The sequence below is a fragment of the Pangasianodon hypophthalmus genome, chromosome 15 (genome assembly GCF_027358585.1).
Source record: "Pangasianodon hypophthalmus isolate fPanHyp1 chromosome 15, fPanHyp1.pri, whole genome shotgun sequence".
Classification (NCBI taxonomy): domain Eukaryota; kingdom Metazoa; phylum Chordata; class Actinopteri; order Siluriformes; family Pangasiidae; genus Pangasianodon; species Pangasianodon hypophthalmus.
Window position 1 is genome coordinate 9,097,825 of NC_069724.1, and position 20,959 is coordinate 9,118,783.

The window sequence follows — 20,959 nt, forward strand, 5'->3', positions numbered from 1 at the left end:
AATGCTAAGTCACTGGATTTGTGAGAAAGATATGGGAGATTTTCTGGTTGCTATTTTTTTCTGTATGAGGAGAGAAATAATTTAAAAGCTAATTTTAGATGAATGATCTTTTAGTAATTCCCCTTAATTGCTCAGGAGTAAATTAAGGGCTTGGGGGACCAATGGTCAATTCTACAAAATTAAAAGAATATTGCATTTAGACCATACATATATCTTGCCTCACTGCTCTCCCTCATCTTCCATTTTATATCTTGTCAAATATAACCCCTATTTATTTACTGTTCTTGCATGAACAGGAAGTATCTCTTGGAAAAGGTAATGGTTTAATGGAGCTGTTTGCAAGTATAAAAAAAATTACAGTGAAAATATCAAAAAGCCAGTCCTGATTCACATCTCTATAGAAAAGAGATGGAGTTAATAAGCTCTACTTTGGCTGTAAAATTGTGAAGAGAAATGAATAAACTAGCCAGATCCATTGCCATTATTGCGAATGACAGATTTTCTACTGTGTCTTAAAAATGATATGGTCATGCTAGCTCTAGAAACAAAATAACAAACTCCATCTTTAAATGGAAACTGTGTTAAATGCTTTAGTTTCAGAGGAGAATTTTTGCATGATGTGTTTTTGCACAGACACTCAGAAACAAACAAGAGAAAGAGAGTGCATATATATATATATATATATATATATATATATAATGTGCTGTACATTGTAAAGCTTATTTCTGTAATTAACCAGGACCTAAAGAGAGAACACTCATTTATTTCACATATAATTCTTGATATCCATATTTGCACATTCTTAATATAGAAATTGCAAAATTCCCATGTATGTATACACAAGAAGAGTTTCCAATGTATCTGTACCAGTATCAAGATGCTAGTCTTGGTATTACTTGCTGTGTAATCGAAAAGAAAAGCAGTGATACGGTATATCCTTCTTTGCTCCAAAGTGCCGAAAAGGTCCTCCTGTGGGCGTGTCTTTTGTATGCTAATGAGCACCGGTGTCATTGGCTGTCTCAGTGGTGGGCGGGGTTTACATGGAGCTGCACTGGAGACCAGCGGCGTTTGCAGAAGTGAATTGAAGCTACAGCCACAAATAAACAAATAGACAAAATAATAACTCAGTAAAAACTGATGAGATATTTTTTTTAAGAATTAAAAGGTTGTATGGAGGTTTTTTTTTTCTGTTTATATGTATTACTTAATGTGTTAATTTCAGTAACTATTTGAGAAACCGTGTTGATTTATTTATTTATTTACTTATTCATTTATTTATTTATTAACAAATTTCCCTTTAATTCTAGGTTATTTCCCTATGTATTTCTTTAGTTAGTTAGGTTTTCCCCCTTGCTCCATGATCATGCAAGGGCTGTCCATTAAATATATCATATTATCTCTTTATTCCTATTTTTTGCAGATTTTACACACTGAATCACAGCTAGGGGCAGTTTAGTGTAGCCAGTACTTTTGGGATGTGAGAGGAACCCGGAGAACCCAGAGGAACCCACATGGACAGTAAACTGCCGGGACAAAAGGAATGTGTAATATTTAATGGCAACAAAATGTGTATTGATTGCACTGTCTGGATATTAAAAAAAAAAAAAAAATCTTAGGGATAAAGACATTTACATGAAAATGAATGAATTGGGGAGCTTGCAAAAATAGAGAAATAATATGAATCCAGAATACAGAAGAGAATAAATACACAAGAAGGAAATTCCAGAATTAAATGAGGGATAGATAAATAAATAAATAAATAAACCGACTACCACAGATTTAAAAAAAAAAAAATTAATATTTGATTTTTCATTTATTTTTTATTATTCAATTATTTCGTTTATTCGTTTAGTTTAATATACTAATTAGTTTTAGTTTGTTTGCTTAGTTTCATTTAAAAAATTTATTCTTTATTTCTTTTTTTCTAATTTTCTTTACACGCGAAAGGGTGTACTGTGCCTAGGCGGAAGTGACGTCCCCGTTTCGGATGTTACGCAGAGAAGTTTTCCCGCGCTTTGAAGGGATTAGGGGAAACGATGTATTATGAGTGGTCAGAGGAGGAGGCTATGGACGGGGCGGTCTCAATGTCTTGAAGTGGTTTTAAATTGAACTATTCGCGTTCAGTCAAGGTGACATTTAATTATTCAGAGTATTTGTAGGTAGTTTGGACCCGAGTTGTGACGACCACACACCGGGTGTTTCTCAGGATGCCTCCCAAAAAGCGCAGCAGCGGCGGCGGCAGCGGGAGCGGCAGCGGCAGCGGGACCCCTCCGAGCAGAGAGGCGAAGTGGAGCAACAAGAAGGAGAACTCGGTGCTCTCTCCAGAAAAGTAAGTTCTGCACTTAACCCAGGGTTTATTGTGTTTAAATAATAAATAACAAAGTCTCTGAGGTCAGTGTTGTCCACTGTCTTGTTGCTAGCTGGTTAGCTAGTTTGCCTGAACGACAGTGTTTGTGGTTAGCTAGCAAGCTAGCTGAGGCAGTGTGATGCCATTGTTAAGCTTCATCATGTCAGATGACAACGACTCACCACTCCGAATAAAAACATGACCTTCTTGTTTGGCATTCTGTAAATTTGTACATCCAGTTTATTTACTAATTGAAGAGTTATAATGTCTGTAGTTGCGTTGTTGCTGTGCTGTCAGTCATTAACCTTCCTTAACTCTGTGTATTCATCAATCAACATGATCAATCTCCACTGATGGGTATGACCACTACTGGATCACGTGATGCTGGTGGCTGATCCTGACACACTTCTACTCCTGTTGCTCCTCTCTCTTCTCCGGACCTGCCTGATTCATCCTGATCCTTTTCTGTTTAAAGGTTCTGCAGTAGTGACACACGTTCTGCCGGTCCCAAACGATTCCCAAAAACAGCCCGAGCCTCACCTTCGCTCTAGTGGATAATCTCACCTGGATACTGTAGCTGTGTTCTGAAGAACTGCTGCTGTGATCATAAAAACTCATCTCAGGACACTTGAGATTCTCAGCAGATTGTGAACATCCTTTCAATACACTTAGTGCTGTTTGTCTTTACTCTTCTACAACTATATACTGTAATGCTTTATAATCCCACTATTCAGTGTCACCCAGAAGAAGATGAGATCCTGTTTGAGTCTGGTTCCTCTTCAGGTTTTTTCCTCATGTCATCTCAGGAACGTTTTCCTCACCATTGTCGCCTCTGGCTTGCTCATTACGGCTCTAAATCTACATCCATATTTCTGTAAAGCTGCTTTGTGACAGCTCAGTTCTTCTCAACCAGCCTCAGTTCATCATGGCATGGATTCCAAAGATTCTTTTGAGATTCTGGTCCATGTTGACATGACGGCATCACGCAATTCCTTCAGATTTTTCAGGTGCACTTTCATGCTGTGAATCTCCCATTCTACCACATCCCAAAGGTGTTCGGTGACTGGGAAGGCCACTGAAGACCACTGAACTCATTGTCATGTTCATGAAACCAGTTTGAGACTTTTGCTTTGTGACATGGTGCATTATCATGCTGGAAGTAGCCATTAGAAGATGGGTAAATTGTGGCCATGAAGGGATGCACACGGTCAGCATCAATACTCAAATAGTCTGTGGCATTCAAGCGATGATTGATTGGTATTAACCATCCCAAAGTGTGCCAGGAAAACATTCCCCACACCATCACACCACCTCCACCAGCCTGGACTGTTGACACAAGGCAGGTTGGGTCCATGGATTCATGCTGTTGGTGCCAAATTCTGACCCTACCATCCGTGTGCCTCAGCAGAATTCGTGATTCATCAGACCAGGCTATGTTTTTCCAGTCTTCAGCTGTCCCGTTTTGGTGAGCCCATGCCGACTGCAGCCTCAGCTTTCTGTTCTTGGCTCACAGAATTGGAACCCGACGTGGTCTTCTGCTGTTGTAGTCCAGCCGCCTCAAGGTTTGATGTGTTGTGCATTCTGAGATGCTTTTCTGCTTCAGTCTGGCCATTCTCCGTTGACCTCCCTCAACAACAAGGATGTTTTTTTTTCTTTATTGCACCATTCTGAGTAAACTCTAGAGACTGTTGTGAGAGAAAATCCCAGGAGATCAGTAGTTATAGAAATACTCAAACCAGCCCATCTGGCATCAGCAAGTACTCAACCAGTACTGCTGGCTCGGATCTGCTCGATTTTATGCATTGCACTTCTGCCACATGATCGGCTGATTAGATAATTGCATGAATAAGTAGGTGTACAGGTGTTCCTAATAAAGTGCTCAGTGAGTCTATATATGTGTGTGTTTACCAACATTCTCTCTCTCTCTCTCTCTCTCTCTCTCTCAATCAGGCACAAAGAGAAGGATCCGGAGTTTGTAGCCCTTTGTAAGGACCTCTCAGTCTCCAACTCGGTGTGTACTCAGGCGTGGGCACTGTGGGAATCGATGACCAAGACAGTAGAGAAAGTCACCGTACGTGTTCATCCTTCACTAGTGGTTAACCTGCACAGCATGTCCGTGTGTGTTTGTGGAAATTATTCATACATGATTTCTGTTTATCACATACTTTTGATGTCTTTGTAACGCAGGAATCAAACAAGCAGCTCTGGGGAGCGTGCGTGTACATTTCAGCCGTGGACTCGGACGACGTCAGATTCACCTTTACAGAATTTCAGAAGGCTGTTGGTCTGAGGTAGGTGGAAAGATAAAAGTATGATCAAGGATGTCTGAATGACATGGCAAAAGTACACTGAATAAATAAAAATACGTCTGGGGTGTAACGTTTTGTTCCACATCCTCAATTGATATCATGACTTTCGGTAATTACACATGACACAATGAAATAAACAATTTGTGATATAAAATTTGGCCAGTTGTGTCTAAATACTGACTCTAAAAGAAGCAAAGAAACTTGTGTTGACTGACAGGAATCAACAAAAAATGATGACCAAAAGGGTGTCCAGATGATTATTTTCCTATGACAACACATTCTGAAATGTTTTATTTTTCTTATATTGCGGCATTTTTCCAGTATAAACAATTTTTATAAATATTAAAGAATGACACATATTTTTTTTAATCTGTCAAAGCTCCTACCAATTCTAAATTGTTTTAATGGGTTACTACGAGCAGATTTTTCTGCGTGGGAGTGTGACTTTTCTGAATTGCCTCTTGCCTCACTCTCTGTTGTGGTTTTTATGGCTGGCATTTAAGGCCAATGGTTGTAGTAACTTCATTTTAGGCAACATGTTTTAGTCTCTGCTATTCCATAAACAGGTCTAATTTGTGTAAAGTTTAGAGTTTGGATTTCTCTCTTTAGCCTGACAAACCATATTCCTTCTGTGCTGTTCCTTTACAGTGTGAAGCAGTTTCTCACCCTGGTGCGAAAGCTGGATGAAAACGTGGACACAATAAGCCCTAAAGTAAACTCGGCCGTGACGAGGCTTGAGAAGAAATACGAGGTGTCGCTGGCTATCTATCAGAGATTTGTGAAGTAAGACTTTTTAAGCAAGACACAGAGCATTAAGGATAAAGGATCAATGCAAGTGTTGAGTTTATGAATGTATGTGAGTCATGCTCTTATAGGAAAATAATCAGCGATGGTGTGGTGTGATGCGGCACAAATCAGGCTCACTGACCACGGTTATTATTTTTCTATAACAGCCCGTCCCAATACAGCATGTCCCAATACAGCACAATACAGTAATTTAATAATGAATTAAAGAACGGTACTGGTGTATGATTGGTGGAAATATTAATCACGAGTGATCACAACACCTCACGTGGTCTTCTGGGTTCTGAGATTTTAAGCCCTGTTTAGACAGAAGAGGCTCCTAGTGTTCAATAAGAAACAGGCTGCCATGACAACTATGCTGTAAAAAGGCTTACGTATGGAGAGCAATGTAATCGTTATCGCATTTCTTCCCAAAAGATTATTGTTCTACTTGTTTTGAGATCTCAACAATCCCTAGTCTCAAGACATGATCAGTTATCTGATGTGTTCATAATTCATTTTAAACAGCCAACAATACATTGTGTTAACATTTAATATAGATTAATATAGAGATATCTGGATCTGTTCGCTTTGGTCACCTTCCGTCTTTGTCCTGCAGTTTCGAGTCGAGAGCAGGGCACTGATTTGAATCTTTACACAGAACTTGCTGACTCTGGTTTTGTGGTCCAAGGTGTGCAAAACAAGCAGGTTTTTCTTGGACAGCAGTAATACTTCCCGAGACTGTGTGGCTTATCTTATGGACTAGCTATTGGTAGGCTGGAGTTAGTTAGAAATACAGAAGTGATACTGCATTAGAAACCTGGGGTAGGGATCCTTTAAATCAGCTTTTGAAAGCAGTCAGGAGTGACAAGTTTTTTTTCATGAAATTGGGTGATTTCATTTTTCCTTCTTGAACATTTTTGATAAAATTTGATTCATCACAAAAGTATTTCATTCCTTTTTTGATCTTTTCACCTTCCAGCAGCAACCACATTATACAGTGTGGTTTTATACACACACACACACACACACACACACACACACACACAAATGATGACATTAAATATTTGTACATAAAAAATGCTATATATCTCTGATGACATAATATGCTGCTTTCTTTACTGACATACAAACATTTATCTTTAACATTAAATTTTGTGCTGGAAAACTAACATTTGCAAATCTAAAATGTTTTGGTACTGACTTGATAATGTTTGTCATAAAATACTTTTGCACAGTACTCTCAATGTAAAAGTCACTTTAAATCTGTAAAAAATAATGCATAAAAATAAATTCTTTGGCCTTCACATGAAATAGAATAATCCCTGCTAAACAACATTGGGAATTTAATACATTCCATAGCTCTTCTCGAGAGCAAGTCTGTAATAAATGCACAGTGCATTACTGAAGCTAACGTAGCAGTTAACTTGGCACAGCATTCTTTACATTTGCAGCAAAGCTTTTAACCAGAAATGTTTCCTTGCTGGGGTGGTATAACTTAGATCCTTCCTTTCCACCGTATCATGTCCTTAGCTATCCAAAATCCGACTGTTTGTGTAATTTCATTCCACCGCTTGCTTTTGCTGTCATGTGGAGTGTCACTTGTGAATGGTTGCCTCAGTAACACTACATTTGGTTTGGCTTGTTGGTTAACAGATAACGTTTTTGTCTTCACACCAGTGTTCCCAAACTCGTGCAACATCTGACATTCCTCAAGCCGGATGCCTTTGTTTTCGGTGATGAAATAAATTTGAAGTTTTTGCCATCTTTTGTGGTCACAGTATTTTTGCAAATTTTGCAAATTACTGTAGTCTGAACTTCTGCAGCCACAAAACTTCCCCTTTTATGAACTAGTTTGTTCTCAGCGCTGGCTCTTGTACTGCTCTGTGCGTTCTTAGCCATATTTATTTCCACCATGAACGCAATTCACATGCGCTTGCTTATGTCACGATATGGTGCAATACGCCAAAATCCTGTCATATTTAATAATGTACTGGTATTATTGTGAAAGAAGATATCACCCACCCCTAGTCTACAAAACTGATTTAACACTGAAAAGGCTAAAATATTATATTAACTTATAATATTAGATTATAAAATAATATAATATTATATAATAATATATCAGCTTATTAATATATTAACCTTAGGCTTCAAATCAGCTTGTAAAAATTGTATTAAAAAAATGCGTATGAGAGGTGCAAAAGTGTATTGTCACAGTTTATTACAATATAATAATAATATATTTTTTTTCAGAACATGTGCCAGAATCTATAGTGTGCCTGATGAAGTTAAGTAAGTAAAATCCCTAATTAATCTATACATTTCTTTCTTTTTTTTCTTTCTTTTTTTTGTTTTTAAACAGCTGTACTTGCATGATTGTGTTATTCACCCCCCTGCCCTAAGCCCTTATGTGTCAGTAATTGATTTCTCTCTTCACTCAGGAGACAAGAGCTTTTGCGCTGTAGCTGGATCTTATTCCTCTTGGCTAAAGGTGGGATTAAAAAAAACTTTATGCCCATATCAATCCTTCAGTGCATATATATATATATATATATATATATATATATATATATATATATATATATATATATATATATATATATATATATATATATAAAATATATAATATATAAGAGACTGAACACATACCAGTTCTTTTGCACAGTTTCAGTCGTCTTTCACTCCACATCCGTCAGTGGAACAGGACCGCTGTAGAACCAGATGTTATTTGGGTGGTAGATCATTCTCAGCACATCACTGACGCATGTATGGTAGTGTGGCGCTGCTGCAAGTGGATCAGGCACTGCACATTTGCTGTGGTTTTAAACACCTCAGTATGTTTAACTGAGATCTCATTAAAAAAAAAGTCAGTCTTCAATTTGTCTTCGTGCAGAAATCATACTTATTCAGAATCCCATACACTTCCCATTCAGTACACGTGCTCATTATATATGGCAGGACATGTGCCATTGTGCCTACACAGTGCTCTGTATGTTCAATAAAACACCATTTTAGATGGAAAGTACCTGTGATATATTTGAGGACATGTGTTCTTCATTTTTTTTAGTTAGAAAGTTAATACGTGGTGTTAAATTAGGAGAAAATTAAGCACACCTTAAGTGACACAAGGGTCTTTCAGCCAAAATGTTTAAGAATTGCATATTAAAGTAGAATTAAAAACTAGATCTTTGAATATGTAAATATTGTTTGAAAATGTTATTTAACATTATTATTATTATCAACATTCACCACGTGAACTGTCTTACAGTACATATCTCTGCATTTGTGATTGTACAGGAAGTGTTCTGCAGATGGAGGATGACCTGGTGATAGCCTTCCAGTTACTTTTGTGTGTTCTGGAGTTCTACATCAAGCGTTGCCCGTCCTCTCTCCTCCAGCCTCTCTACAGTAAGCCAGTTACACTCCATCCTCCATTAGAGAAAATGATTTCAGTGTCCCAGTGGAGGCAGTCTGTAGTTAAGCTGTATAAGACCCGAATCACCTCCTCTTGTCTCCTTCCAATCAGAGGCAGCAATCAGCGAGACGACACAGAGCCCTCCAACTCGGACCTCAAGGCGGAACAAGGCCAAGCCCCGTCCTTCCGAGATGGATGTGCAGTTGCTGGAGAAGTTGTGTAAGGAGAGCGACTGCAGCGTAGACGAGGTCAGGAGATCTGCATGCATCTCTCTACTTACTGCATAGCACTAGTATTTAACTGCCTGTGCACAGATTGAGTTTTTTTTTTTTTTTTTTTTCTGAGAAAAAAAAAGTTCCTGTTTTTCTCGGATATCACATGCAGTTATTTGTAAAACCAAGAAATGTTCTTTCCTGTTGTTTCCTGTTTGTGATGAGAAGTCACAGATCTGAGACAAGATAAGATTAAAGATAAAGCCAGAAGTATACATTGCCATACAGTGTGTTAACAGACAAAGGGAAATAGATAAGTACATCTTCAAGCAAAGTTTTTAATATAGCACATCGAGTTTGCACCCTCAAGAAAACATCACCAGGTTGCCAGTGTTTTGGCTTTGAGCGGTGGTGTAAAGATATAAGTCTGGCTAATGTCTTTTATTTTCCCTGGATATTTTTTAACAACGTTATTATTACTGATAGCGGGGGAGTTGTATGGCAGCGTTGTGTGTAGCCCTTTTTAGCCTAGATTTGTCAGTGTTTCCTGATAGTGAAAATATCGTTTGTCATCCTTTATGCTAAGTAGTCAACTTGGTTTAAAAAAAAAAAAAATCATTTTTTAAACAAAACCACATACCAAATGAAAGCTTTTGTTTTGCAAAAGTCAGCAAGGAGTAGGATTCTTTTTTTTCCCGGTTGTTGAAGCTACTTGTCCACTGGGCAGCTGAATTAAAAACGAACAGCCTGGACACGAAGTCCGCTTGTCCTGTGCATCTGGACTACTGATTTGTCCACCCCTTCTTTGTATCTTAGGTTTAAAAGTTGTCACATGTGGTGAACTGTAGTAATATCATTGGTGCCTCTCACCACTATGCTTCATGTAATTACAGGTGAAAAACGTCTACCAAAGCAGTTTCTGTGCTTTCCTGGACTCCATGCGCTTGTCAGGCTCACAGGAACTTCCAGCAGTAAGTTTCATCCTGCTTACTTATATTTAATTTCCTAAATGGAGGTTTGTGTGTTTTCCAAACTGATCAGTTACTGTTTTGTGAGAAAATTGTTCTTTTTAGTGAGCAAATTTGAGGAGATTTACGTGATGTTAAATTTCATTGCCAATGCCCCAATGTTGCAATATAACTAAAGATAAAAATGGGACTGTTTTTGGGACTTTAACTGTGGCTGCATACAGTCAAGTCACACAAGCAGCTCAAATTCTCTTGAGTTTCTGCCTCCAAAGCTACTGCGAAGGCAGGCAGCCTCCATATCACCAAAGTTAAACCACTCTTTTATTTCTAATAATGAATATAATCTAGAGTAGTGAGTTATCCAGTACTAGATAGGATTGGTAAGAGTGGCAACAGTAACCCCACTTGACATCAGGCCCCATCACACCACTCTATCACTGATTACTTTCATGTAACAGCATGCCCCCAAGTGTTACATTCCTTACTTATGCAGTTGTATAAAAATGCCATCTAAGCCGATTTTCAGTATTTTCAGTCTAGTGTGTCCAGAATTTCAGTTTCCGTCAAAGATTTAGTGCATCACTTAGAGAATTATGTTTTCTTATGTAGCAATTCTTTCATTTCTTTTTTCCATTCAAGTGCCCTTATGGAAAAGCTGCCCATCTAAATGAAGTCTAACAAATGCTAAAGATCAGTTTTCCTCTTCTGTTTTTATAGAGCAAACATGTATTAGTGATGCATCTGGCCTTCCCTTAAGCTTCTGTATTCATTTTACAGGGATCATTTAAAGGCCTATGATGTGCATTGAACCTGAAGTAAATATTAGCTTTGAGCTAAGCTTCTGGCCAGTTACATCTGGTGATTGAAATACTAAGAAAGTCAACAAGTCAGTATTATCAGTTGTTTGATTACATTACATGATTATATAGACTCTGCTCTTTTATGAGGATTGGGAATATTGTTGCTGGTTCAACAAAATATAATTTAAAATAAAAGCCTTGTTTTGCTTTAGAGTCTATTTGCACAGTGTTTAAAAGTTGGTTGTCTTCTCTTTATAGGTGGAAACTCTATCCAAAAGTTATGAAGAGCTCTACCATAAAAGCAAGGACTTTGACGCACGACTGTTCTTAGTTGATGACGAGACCCTCAGCCCAGTCAAAGCAGAAGTGTATGTGTTGCACATTTAATCTGCCTTTACAGCAGGAATTTGAAATGAAAACTCACTTCGGTTCAGCCATACGTTTGTAGTTAACTGTATATGGTACCTTTTTCTTGTAGTACAAAAGTAGAAATGACTCCTAGGAAGAACCCTTCTGGAGAGGAGAATGTCTCCATTCCACCACAGACCCCTATCAGGTAGGAAAGCTTCACAGATCGCACACTACTACGGATATGTGAGTAATGCTGTAATGAAAACCACATCAAGATGTGAGTTTAATACCACCAGATTTCTTATCCCTAACATGTAAACTGTCCGGATAAAGACTACAAGAAATCATGAGTCATTCACATGAGTAGATTAATAATGGCTAACGTGTCAAACTGAAAGATTTATTCTCGGTCGAAGGTTCGTTTCTTTTAGTAATAGCAGGAAATTATGATTTCTTAATCTGTACGATAGATAGCAAGGGATGGTTGGGAAAGTGAATAGTGTGGGGGAAGACGCACAGCCAAAAACATACCCTACTGTAGCTAATGAGCTGCTGCTGCCGTAGAGCAAGAGCCTCCAGGGACGGGACATATACGTTTCTGCAGAGCATTTAATCAGACAGTCATGAAGTTTTGCCTAGATACAAATCATCATATTTTTGATTGTTTTCCCAGAAGTGGTGAACTATGAACTTAAAATGAGAGATGTTTTTTTTTTCCTTTGTTTTTTTTTTTAAATAAGATGTAGTATCGTATTGGTGTCTAAAACACTAAGGGGCAGGTACAGAAAGTGCTGAAATACCTGTTATGATTTCAGGGGCATTTCAAGACATTTTCTTGTCCATAGCATACCATAGTTATTCTGCTTAGCATGATAATTATGTTGCTTAGCAACCAGAACTTACTATTACCAGAATATGTTGTGTGGCAGACAATTGTTTGTTATTAATAATAAATTAAAATCCAGTGTTCAATAAACAATTTATCTTTTTTGTTGCCATCTTATAAAAGCAATAAGCCACTTAAGGTACAGGGATTTTATCATGGGCAAAAATCACGGCTAATAACTCATCACACAAAACCCATTGTGACTGTCTGTTTCTGTCCTCTGTAATAACTCTAATATAATTATCTAATTATAATTGCTGTAATAGTTTGGTTCTGAGCACAGTGAGTCAGTGTTTAGTGTCAGACTACTTAACGGTGTACTTGTATTAAAATGGTGATCTTGAGTCATTTCTCATTACAGTTTATTTCAAGAACAATGTCATTTCTGCAACATTACACTCTGGATGACATAAAACAGAGAAAGGAAAAGGGCAAAACTATGTGGTAAAGCTGTGCGTGAATTTTCAAACCCAGAACGCCCACTTTAACACTCTTAAACAAGTGTTTAAATTTATGTACTGAATATTAAATCCCCAATTATTAAACAGTCAGTGACTAAATGTATGAAACGAATTAGGTGAGTGAGTCATGGATACACCCACCATCTCGCTCAAACTTCAGCATGGTCGCATTACACACGCAGCGAGTTCATCAAGCCCGATTTTAACCTACAAGTGTTCTGAGCCACTTGACAGAAGAGCGGTAAGCTGTTGATATTGCTGCTTTCTTTTGAACTTTTGGAGAACACACTGTGCTCTTGCACACTGCATCCTAATGTAGTTAAAGTTTTAAATAGCAGTTATTTTATCAGGATTTCAGCTACTGCAGTACAAATTTTAGTACAAGTAGTCAGTAATTTAAAATGGAGACGAGCCGGGGAACGTAGCTCCCACACTCTGATTCCCTTCATCAAGAATCATACACCCCTTATTTCAAGCCCTAAATGGAAAACGTCGGATGCAAATGTGCATTGGCTATAGTTATAAACCTATAAAAATGAAAGTAACTGTTTGACATTAACAAAAAGGCCCCCCAACCCACTCTGTGTGCTTTTGTCCTACTTTTGAGTTTGTTATCTACAAGTTAAGAACCATAACAGGATGTTCCTGCTGTATATTCCTTGTAACAGTTGATTTTTTTCTTTCTTTTTTTTTTTTTCCCGTCTTGCAGAGCTGCAATGTATTCGATCCAGCAGCTGAGGGGTGAGCTTACCTCAATCAGTGACCAACCTTCAGGCGTTCTCATGGTTTACTTCAAGGTACACTTTTGAGCAAAACTACACCAACTGCCTTAAAAATGTTATTCCCAGTGTCTCACACTTGGACCCAACATTTAAAAGGAACAAATCGGCCAAAAAAATTAAATGTACACAATTTTATCCTTGCAACAGATATAGTCAGTTAGCCAAAACATGTTTTGTTTCAAGTTTTCTTCTTTTATTTATGCTCTGTAGCTAACAAGTAAGGAAAGTGTATAGCCTCCAGTTTAGCATTGTGAAATCTTGACCAATGAACTACATTTAGGCTACATTTAGCTGAGTGTAAAGTTTATTGTTAGAATTGCTAAAAGACAGAATTGAAAGGTTTCATTTTAACATTAATTTTGTGAAATGCACAAATAACTGATCGATGAAAACATTTTTTTTTTTTTTACATCTAGATTCTTGACTTATCATTTCTCACCTATTAACACTACAATCAAGACATGAACTAGCATACTTCATAAATTATCCAGGCCACTCAGACTTCTGTCTGTAAGACCCAATGCTAAGACTAATCTTATTTACATTTTGGGTCTGTGAGAAGTTACTATGGGAATTACTATGGGAAATTTTACACACACACACACACACACCAATTAGTGAGAATAGATTTACATATTGCAGACATGCAACTACCAGAAGCACAAAGGAAGCACATAAAATATGAATGAAGTGATGAACACCACACAGTCTTTTGACATAGGTCCAACTATTTACGCACTAGGCATGACATTATTGTATTTCTTGTAAGTTGTTGACAGGTGAGCATTCTGTTATTCATTTGGAAACACCACTGAGTATTCAAAGTCTGTAATATGCTGTTTTACCCCAACCCTATAGATTATAAAGCAATACACTTTTTTTTTTTTTTTTTTTTTTTTTTTTTTTTTTTTTTTTTTTTTTTTATAAATTATTAAAGAACTGCACTGTGGACCCCTCAGAAGACATCGTGAAGCGGGTTGACCAGCTGGGTCAGACCTTCAGCCAGAAATTTGCTCAAGCTGTTGGTCAGCGCTGTGAAGGACTGGGCAAAAAGGTAACACAGGAAAACCTCAGGCAATCTATTTTAGGTTCGTGTGCAAAACAAACTTACTTTATTTCTGTTTTGCAGAGATTTACTCTAGGTGTCCAGCTTTACTACAAAGTCATGGAGTCGATGCTTAAGTCGGTGAGTATAAGGGGATTTGGTGGAAGTAAAGGTGTCATCTCCTGTGACCTTCATTTTCTAATGGCTTCTTCAATATTGTTTTTTTTTTTAGGAAGAGAAGAGACTCTCAGTGCAAAATTTCAGGTAAGTGTCAATATTGATCATTTCTGTTTAAATAATCGTCTAAATGATGAATCAGTATCATGAAAGGCTGTTTTGAATGTAACACACAGATATTGATGATTTTTCCTCAACAGTAAACTCCTGAACAACGCTACTTTCCACACTTCACTCCTTGCCTGTGCACTGGAAGTTGTCCTGGCAACTTATGTTGGTAAGCCAAGTTAAAGCAACCAGTCATTTGCACTTGGAGCCAGGGCCTGTCCAATAAAATCAGCTGATATTAAGGCTCCTTGGTCTCATCAGCCATAGTGAAAGACAAAATAATTAAACATAAATCCTGTCTCTGGAAAACTCCAATCAGTTTTAAACCACTTTATACTAGAGCGCTCAAATATGATTGGTCAGAAGGTTTATATTAATACACTTCTAATACACTATGTAAGCAAAAGTTAGTGGGCACCTGAAAATCACACCCATATATGCTTTCTGATCACCCCATTCCAGATTTCATGCCCCATTTGCCATTATAATAACCTCCAATCTTATAGGAAGGCTTTCTGCTAGATTTTGGAGCGTGGTGGGGATAGTAACTATAAATGGATAAAAAAAAAAAGTGTGATGTGATTTTTTTTTTTATTTATTTTTTTTTTATTATTTTTTTTTTTTAAATGAATAAAAATTGTAATTGTTGGCATAGTGCTGTGGTGTAAGAGGAATAAAAAACACTGGGGTGGTAACAGTAACTCCACTTCATGTCAGGCTGTACACCACCCCGTTGTTGATTCTTTTCATATAACAGCACACCCTCATGTTTTAATCTGTACGTAACACATGCTAATAACTCACAGAAAGTAATTTGTTTATTTGTTTATTGATAAATCCAGACAGTGAACTTTAAAAATTGCTTTAAAAATTTACTTGTCAGAACTGTCATCAAGTATTTGTTTGTATGGTGTTTTTTTTATCTGTATATGACAATCATTGAATCCTCGTTGTCATAAAACTTTAGTTCCTACTTACGTTTTGATGATTATCAGAAAATATAAAATGTTTTGCTGAAGAACTGGATAGTTTGGAGCTTTAACTGCTAATTGCTCCCCCTCAGGATATTCCCTGAAAAATGGCGGCAGTGAATCTCCCGAAACGGACCTATGCTTCCCCTGGATCTTGGATGTCTTCGAGCTTCATGCCTTTGACTTCTACAAAGTGATAGAAAGTTTCATCAAGGCGGAGCCCACTCTGAAACACGACATGATCGAACACTTAGGCCGCTGTGAGCAACAGATCATGGAGAGCATTGCATGGAAATCGGTGAGTTCTCCTGTCATCTAATGCATCTGGAATGTTGACATGACATGTTGAAAAGTAACGCGAAGCGGAAGTGTGGAAGTTGACTTTTATAATATAGTAGGATGTGTTGGTAATAATCATTTAAAGGAATATTGACAGTCATAAAATATTATGCAGATGTTAGCCTAAGAAAACTAGCACTAACATGACTGTAATCTTTATTGTGTTTACCATGTGAAAAGTAATTGGTGCTTGTTGGCACTGGTTTGGTCGATTTTAGCACGATGAATGATGTCAGAGGCCAGTGGGGGTGAATTCTCTGATTGGCTGTTCAGTCTTACACATCAGCGCAGGCGAAAACAGAAGTGCACAAATCGAGCAAATTACACTCAGTATATTTCATTTTTATATTCTCCTTATCTGGTCATTACCTTAAACAATGATGCTGAAGCTCATTCGTTCTGCTTCCCTGATGGGATCATGGTGAAATTTTTCCTATAAGTTGCTTCCTTCTGGAACTAAAGCTAGAATCTGGTTCCCGGCTGCTCTGGCCACTGGCCTCATTTTTGTTTGTCAGGCTGCTGGAGCAGTAGTAGACAAGTGGGTTGAGGCAGCAGTTGGCACTGGCCAGTGAGAGCATAACAGGGTGAAGCGCACTTGCAAATTTAGCCAGACCACAGCTGGGCACAACGCCCACGTGAGTGAGTGTGTAACACAGCAGGTTGGTGTGGTATGGGGCGAAGCAGAGCAGAAAGATACCCAACACACAGTAGATGAGTGATAGAGTGCGTCGGTGGCGGCTTTTTCCACGGTGAGGCATTCTGCCAAGCACCCGCAACACACGGCAGTAGCTGAACAGCAGAAGAAGTGCAGGCAGCAGGAATGCGACCAGCACCAGACCCAGCGCTGCCAGGATGAAGGATTGATGGCGCCCCAAAGATGGGTCGAGCAGGCACATGTGCTGACTCTTGGAGGCTGCAGAGTGCATGAATGGAAGTGCCAAGCTCAGCGCTAGTACCATTAACCAGATAGTGGTGCTGACCATGCAGGCATTATGTGCTTGCTTCGGTCGCCGCAGCATGGGGCGCGTCACGGCAAAGTAGCGATCCAGCCCTATGCACACCAGGAAGAAGATACCTCCATACATGCTGATGTATTTGAGGGCAAAGGTCAGCTTGCAGAAGACACTTCCAGGAGACCACGCCATGCTGTGTGACCGGTTGTAGTAATAATAGATACGCAGTGGGAGGGAAAGAATGAAGAAGAGGTCAACGACGGCCAAGTTGGCCATGTAGACTACATTGCTGGTGAGAGTCCATGGCACGAGCCAAAAACGCCAGAGTGCCATGCCATTGCTGGCCAAGCCGCAAATGAAGATGAGGCTGTAGGAGATCTGGTAGTAGGTGAAGCGGTATCTGGTGTCCACAGTACAGTTGAATGGCATCCGAATGGCAGCTGTGTTGTTCATCGGATCCATGATGAGCTCCTAGTGTACTGTTCTTCCTCTTTAGCTGCATCAGTCAGAACCTGTGGGCTTTGTTCCAGGGCTGAACCTGTCTGTGGAAAAGCAACAATGACACTGACAATTACTTATACACTTGGGATACAGCTGAACAGTTGAGGGTAAAAGGTCTTGCTCAAGCACCAGAGCTGGGATTTGAACTTATAGTAGCCCAGATTCTTAACCACTAAGCCACCACTCCCTTGATCTTGACTCATCAACTAAACATACTCATAGACAAGCAGTTGCAATTTAATATTTGCACAATGCAAAGCTGTTAGTGACCTTTGCACACCCATCTTTGATTGTGTTCATTGGGTGTGTCACTGCCATAGTGCTCCGTTTTTCATTTATTCGTGGGGCATACTGAAGGCATAAGAGGAAATGTTCAATTTCTGGGTAATTTCTGTCCACGCCCACCAGAGCCTGACATCACTGAATCATCTTCCCATACTGAGCTGCCTTTTATAGACCGTATTATAAAAAGCTTTGGCTGTAATGAATTTAACAATAGCTTGCAGTATTGCAGTCGTAGTTATAGCTAAGACCAAGTTGCTGGTGTTATGAGCACCTGTGGAAGTTTACCTTTTGTGATTATACAGGCTATTTTTTTTATTTAAAAAAAAAACAAAAAAAAACACTGGGCCTCATTTATCATATGTTGTTTGCAGATGCATTGCATGAGAACTGTGGTATTTGTGAAAGGAAATGTGTTAGTTGGAAGGAACCTTCGTCTCATAAGAGATTGCCCTGACTTTCTGTAAGTGTACATATAAGGAGACTCACTACTGTGAACTTCAATCAGCTTCAAATTTTGTAACTGACAAGTTATTGGAGTTTTATTAACAGATTACACTGTCAAGTTTGAATTGCTTGTGTATTTTAACTGCACACAAGTTTGATAAATTTTGTTAAACTCTGTCGTTTCGGGACTCAAGATTCTAACTACTAAATTTCAGGTCTGAGTTTCTGTGAGTACTAACGTTCTTTAGCTGTGAGTTTCTCAATCTAATTAAATCCCTGTTCAGTTATCTCATCTCAGTTTAGGACTCTAAAGAAGTAACACAGAAATGTTTAAAGATACACCACCTGGAACTGAACTAGTTCTTACTAAAACTAAGCATGTGGTGGTTTTCCTGTTTTTCCTCTGTGCTAGAAAATATACAGTGCATTATAGCCAACACCCAGTAAGGAAAGTAAAAACCTCAGAATGTCAGTGAGGCCGAAACCCAGCTACTCTTTCCACCGCAGCGTTCACTGAGTAAAGCAGAAAAAACAAACACAGTAAAGCAGAGAGGTGAACATTAGAGATGACACGCTACCATTTCTTCTTTTCTGATACTGATACTGAAACCTTCATTATCAGTCAGTAGCAATTCCCATTCATTTAAAAACTAAAATGTTTTTTTTTTTTTTTTTTAAACTGAAGCAATTAAAAAAAAATACATAGTGAAAAACATGACTTATGCAAAACTGCAGGTTAAAACAAAACTTACATTGCCAATATAATAGTACAAATATAAAAAAAATCAGCCAAGCCACTATATTTAAACAGTTTCAGTTCCAAAAAAAACCCTTTCCAAATCCAGGATCAGATTGAATTCATTCTTCAGTGATTTTCTGATTTCAGACCACTTTTACATGCACTTATGTGAAACAGTTAAACAAATAAGAGGCGATATGGCAAAAATACCATATCACAGTATTCACCAACCCCCCCTTATTGAATAATCATACTACTTGAAGGTATTTTCTGAAACAACTGAAAAAAGTATGACTTAAGAACAGCAGTGCTGTGGCTTTTGGCAAGGCACCAGTCACTGAAACCTGCCTTTTCAAATATTCTCACCTGGCTAATTCTGAAATAATGTAAAGGATTATCTAGTCTTTGCAGTAGTACATCGTTTACACAGCTTGCATGTCCAAAGCACACGTGGGAGTCTTCATTTTGTCTGGACGAATACGTTTCACTAATGTTGCTTGGGTTTGACTCCATCTTAAGTTGCACTTTTGGATGACCTGGCTTACTGCAAAGCCTACAGCGCTGTTGTGGAGGGTAATAACGTTTATGAAATTGTTCATATTGAAAGTATGTCACAACTTCTTCATAATTCATACTTTTACATTGAGCAACTTTTAGAATGTAATGGAAAAATAGTGCTGATGATGGCTTTGCCGTAATGAGTACCGTTACGTGAATCAGTACCACTATAAATAAAAAAAAAAAAGTACATTCCTCTTTTTGATGTTGTTTTATGTTATCTGTATTTAATGTAATTATATTAACTTATGCAATTCTGGAAAAGTAGGAATTTAACAGCACTCATTTCCAGAAAGTATGAAACATGTTGGGAAAAAGTCAGTGTCATCCAGCTAACATACACTCAGTACACTATGCTTCTATATGTTGTCTACATGTGTCTATATGTATGTGGTTGTTGTCATCAGCCTCCCTGATGCATTGTACATTTCATGTTTTTCCTTTTCTCAATATAGCTAATAATCTTAAAAAAATCAGTTAGATAACTACAGAGAAAATCTTAAAAAATCTGGAAAATAAAATACCCATAAAATACCAGAGTAAAGTGCATTTAACCCTGCACATTTGAGAAAATGATTGCACTTGCTATTTAAATTTAGTCCATACAGTGAATCGACTTACTGTTTTGCTTTGCTTGTTCCATTGCGAGTGTGGATTTGTTGCTGGTGTCAGAGGCAGTTGGTTGGTTGATCGGGAATGATTTCTTTGAGTGTCTGGTGAAGGAGGTTTTATAACTGAGCAGTCCCTCATACTTTACTGCCCGCGTGCATGCGTGGGTGCGTGTGAACACGCAAGGCCATCTGTTGGACATTCAGCTGATGTTCATTGGTAAGTCCTTAAATATGTGTGTTTTAGAACCACAGAAACAGGATACTTGGCAGGGTTGCAGAACTTGAACATTCAATTCATTGCTGTTCGAATAAAACTGGATTGTGTTCTCCACTGAAGTAGGATGTTACGAGTTACTACTCAAAAATACACAAAAGAGCAGTCTTCTGTATTTCCCCAGTAAAAACGGAAGATGAGCCAATTGACATGTGAATCTGTAATGATTGACAGTAGTGCAGGTGTTTTGAACTCTCCAGTATTAACAGACACTGGAAGCCCTATCCTCTTTGCCCATATCTCCCATTAGCAATCTCTTGCCTAGTCTCGATTTTCCCGCATGAAAGAGTCACATAGGCTTTCTTGCTTTCTGTCATGGTAAATGGAGGATGTTTAGTGTTCATGAATGTGAAATAAAATCTATCAATGTATGTCTGACTTGGCTAACATTTAGACAAGTATATAGTTAACATCAGTTAACAATATTTATTAAGGATGCCACCAAAAGGACGGGGGAAAAAAAGATTAAGTAATAGTGTTATGGTGCCAGCTCTGCATAAGACGAATGTTCCAAACTTAAACAATTTACTAAGAAGAGACCAATAATAGTAGCTCTTTTGTATTCATACACAGTGCATCTTCCATCCATAATCTCATATGCATCTTTTTAGTAACAAACATGTACAAAACCTACACA

At 38.2% G+C, this 20,959-nt stretch overlaps 2 protein-coding genes across 2 annotated transcripts in view; one reads left to right on the forward strand and one right to left on the reverse strand.

Moving 5' to 3' along the window:
• Positions 1–1,998: 1,998 nt before the first annotated feature.
• The window catches only part of rb1 (retinoblastoma 1), a 33,905-nt gene continuing 14,944 nt past the window's right edge, over positions 1,999–20,959 (forward strand). The window contains exons 1-17 of the mRNA XM_026938607.3: positions 1,999–2,329; positions 4,298–4,418; positions 4,535–4,638; positions 5,305–5,439; positions 7,696–7,734; positions 7,884–7,933; positions 8,740–8,850; positions 8,969–9,105; positions 9,963–10,040; positions 11,096–11,205; positions 11,316–11,393; positions 13,245–13,332; positions 14,255–14,371; positions 14,447–14,503; positions 14,595–14,626; positions 14,740–14,816; positions 15,711–15,916. Of these exons, the coding sequence (XP_026794408.3) occupies positions 2,208–2,329; positions 4,298–4,418; positions 4,535–4,638; positions 5,305–5,439; positions 7,696–7,734; positions 7,884–7,933; positions 8,740–8,850; positions 8,969–9,105; positions 9,963–10,040; positions 11,096–11,205; positions 11,316–11,393; positions 13,245–13,332; positions 14,255–14,371; positions 14,447–14,503; positions 14,595–14,626; positions 14,740–14,816; positions 15,711–15,916 (1,662 nt within the window). The 5' untranslated portion in view covers positions 1,999–2,207. The remainder of the gene's footprint in view (positions 2,330–4,297; positions 4,419–4,534; positions 4,639–5,304; positions 5,440–7,695; positions 7,735–7,883; positions 7,934–8,739; positions 8,851–8,968; positions 9,106–9,962; positions 10,041–11,095; positions 11,206–11,315; positions 11,394–13,244; positions 13,333–14,254; positions 14,372–14,446; positions 14,504–14,594; positions 14,627–14,739; positions 14,817–15,710; positions 15,917–20,959) is intronic.
• On the reverse strand, positions 15,910–20,782 carry LOC113541558 (lysophosphatidic acid receptor 6-like). The gene is made up of 2 exons (XM_034311169.2): positions 20,059–20,782; positions 15,910–17,452 (listed from the first exon to the last, which is right to left on the reverse strand). Exon 2 carries the CDS (start codon positions 17,370–17,372, stop codon positions 16,374–16,376), a length of 999 nt encoding a protein of 332 aa, XP_034167060.2. The 5' UTR covers positions 17,373–17,452; positions 20,059–20,782; the 3' UTR covers positions 15,910–16,373.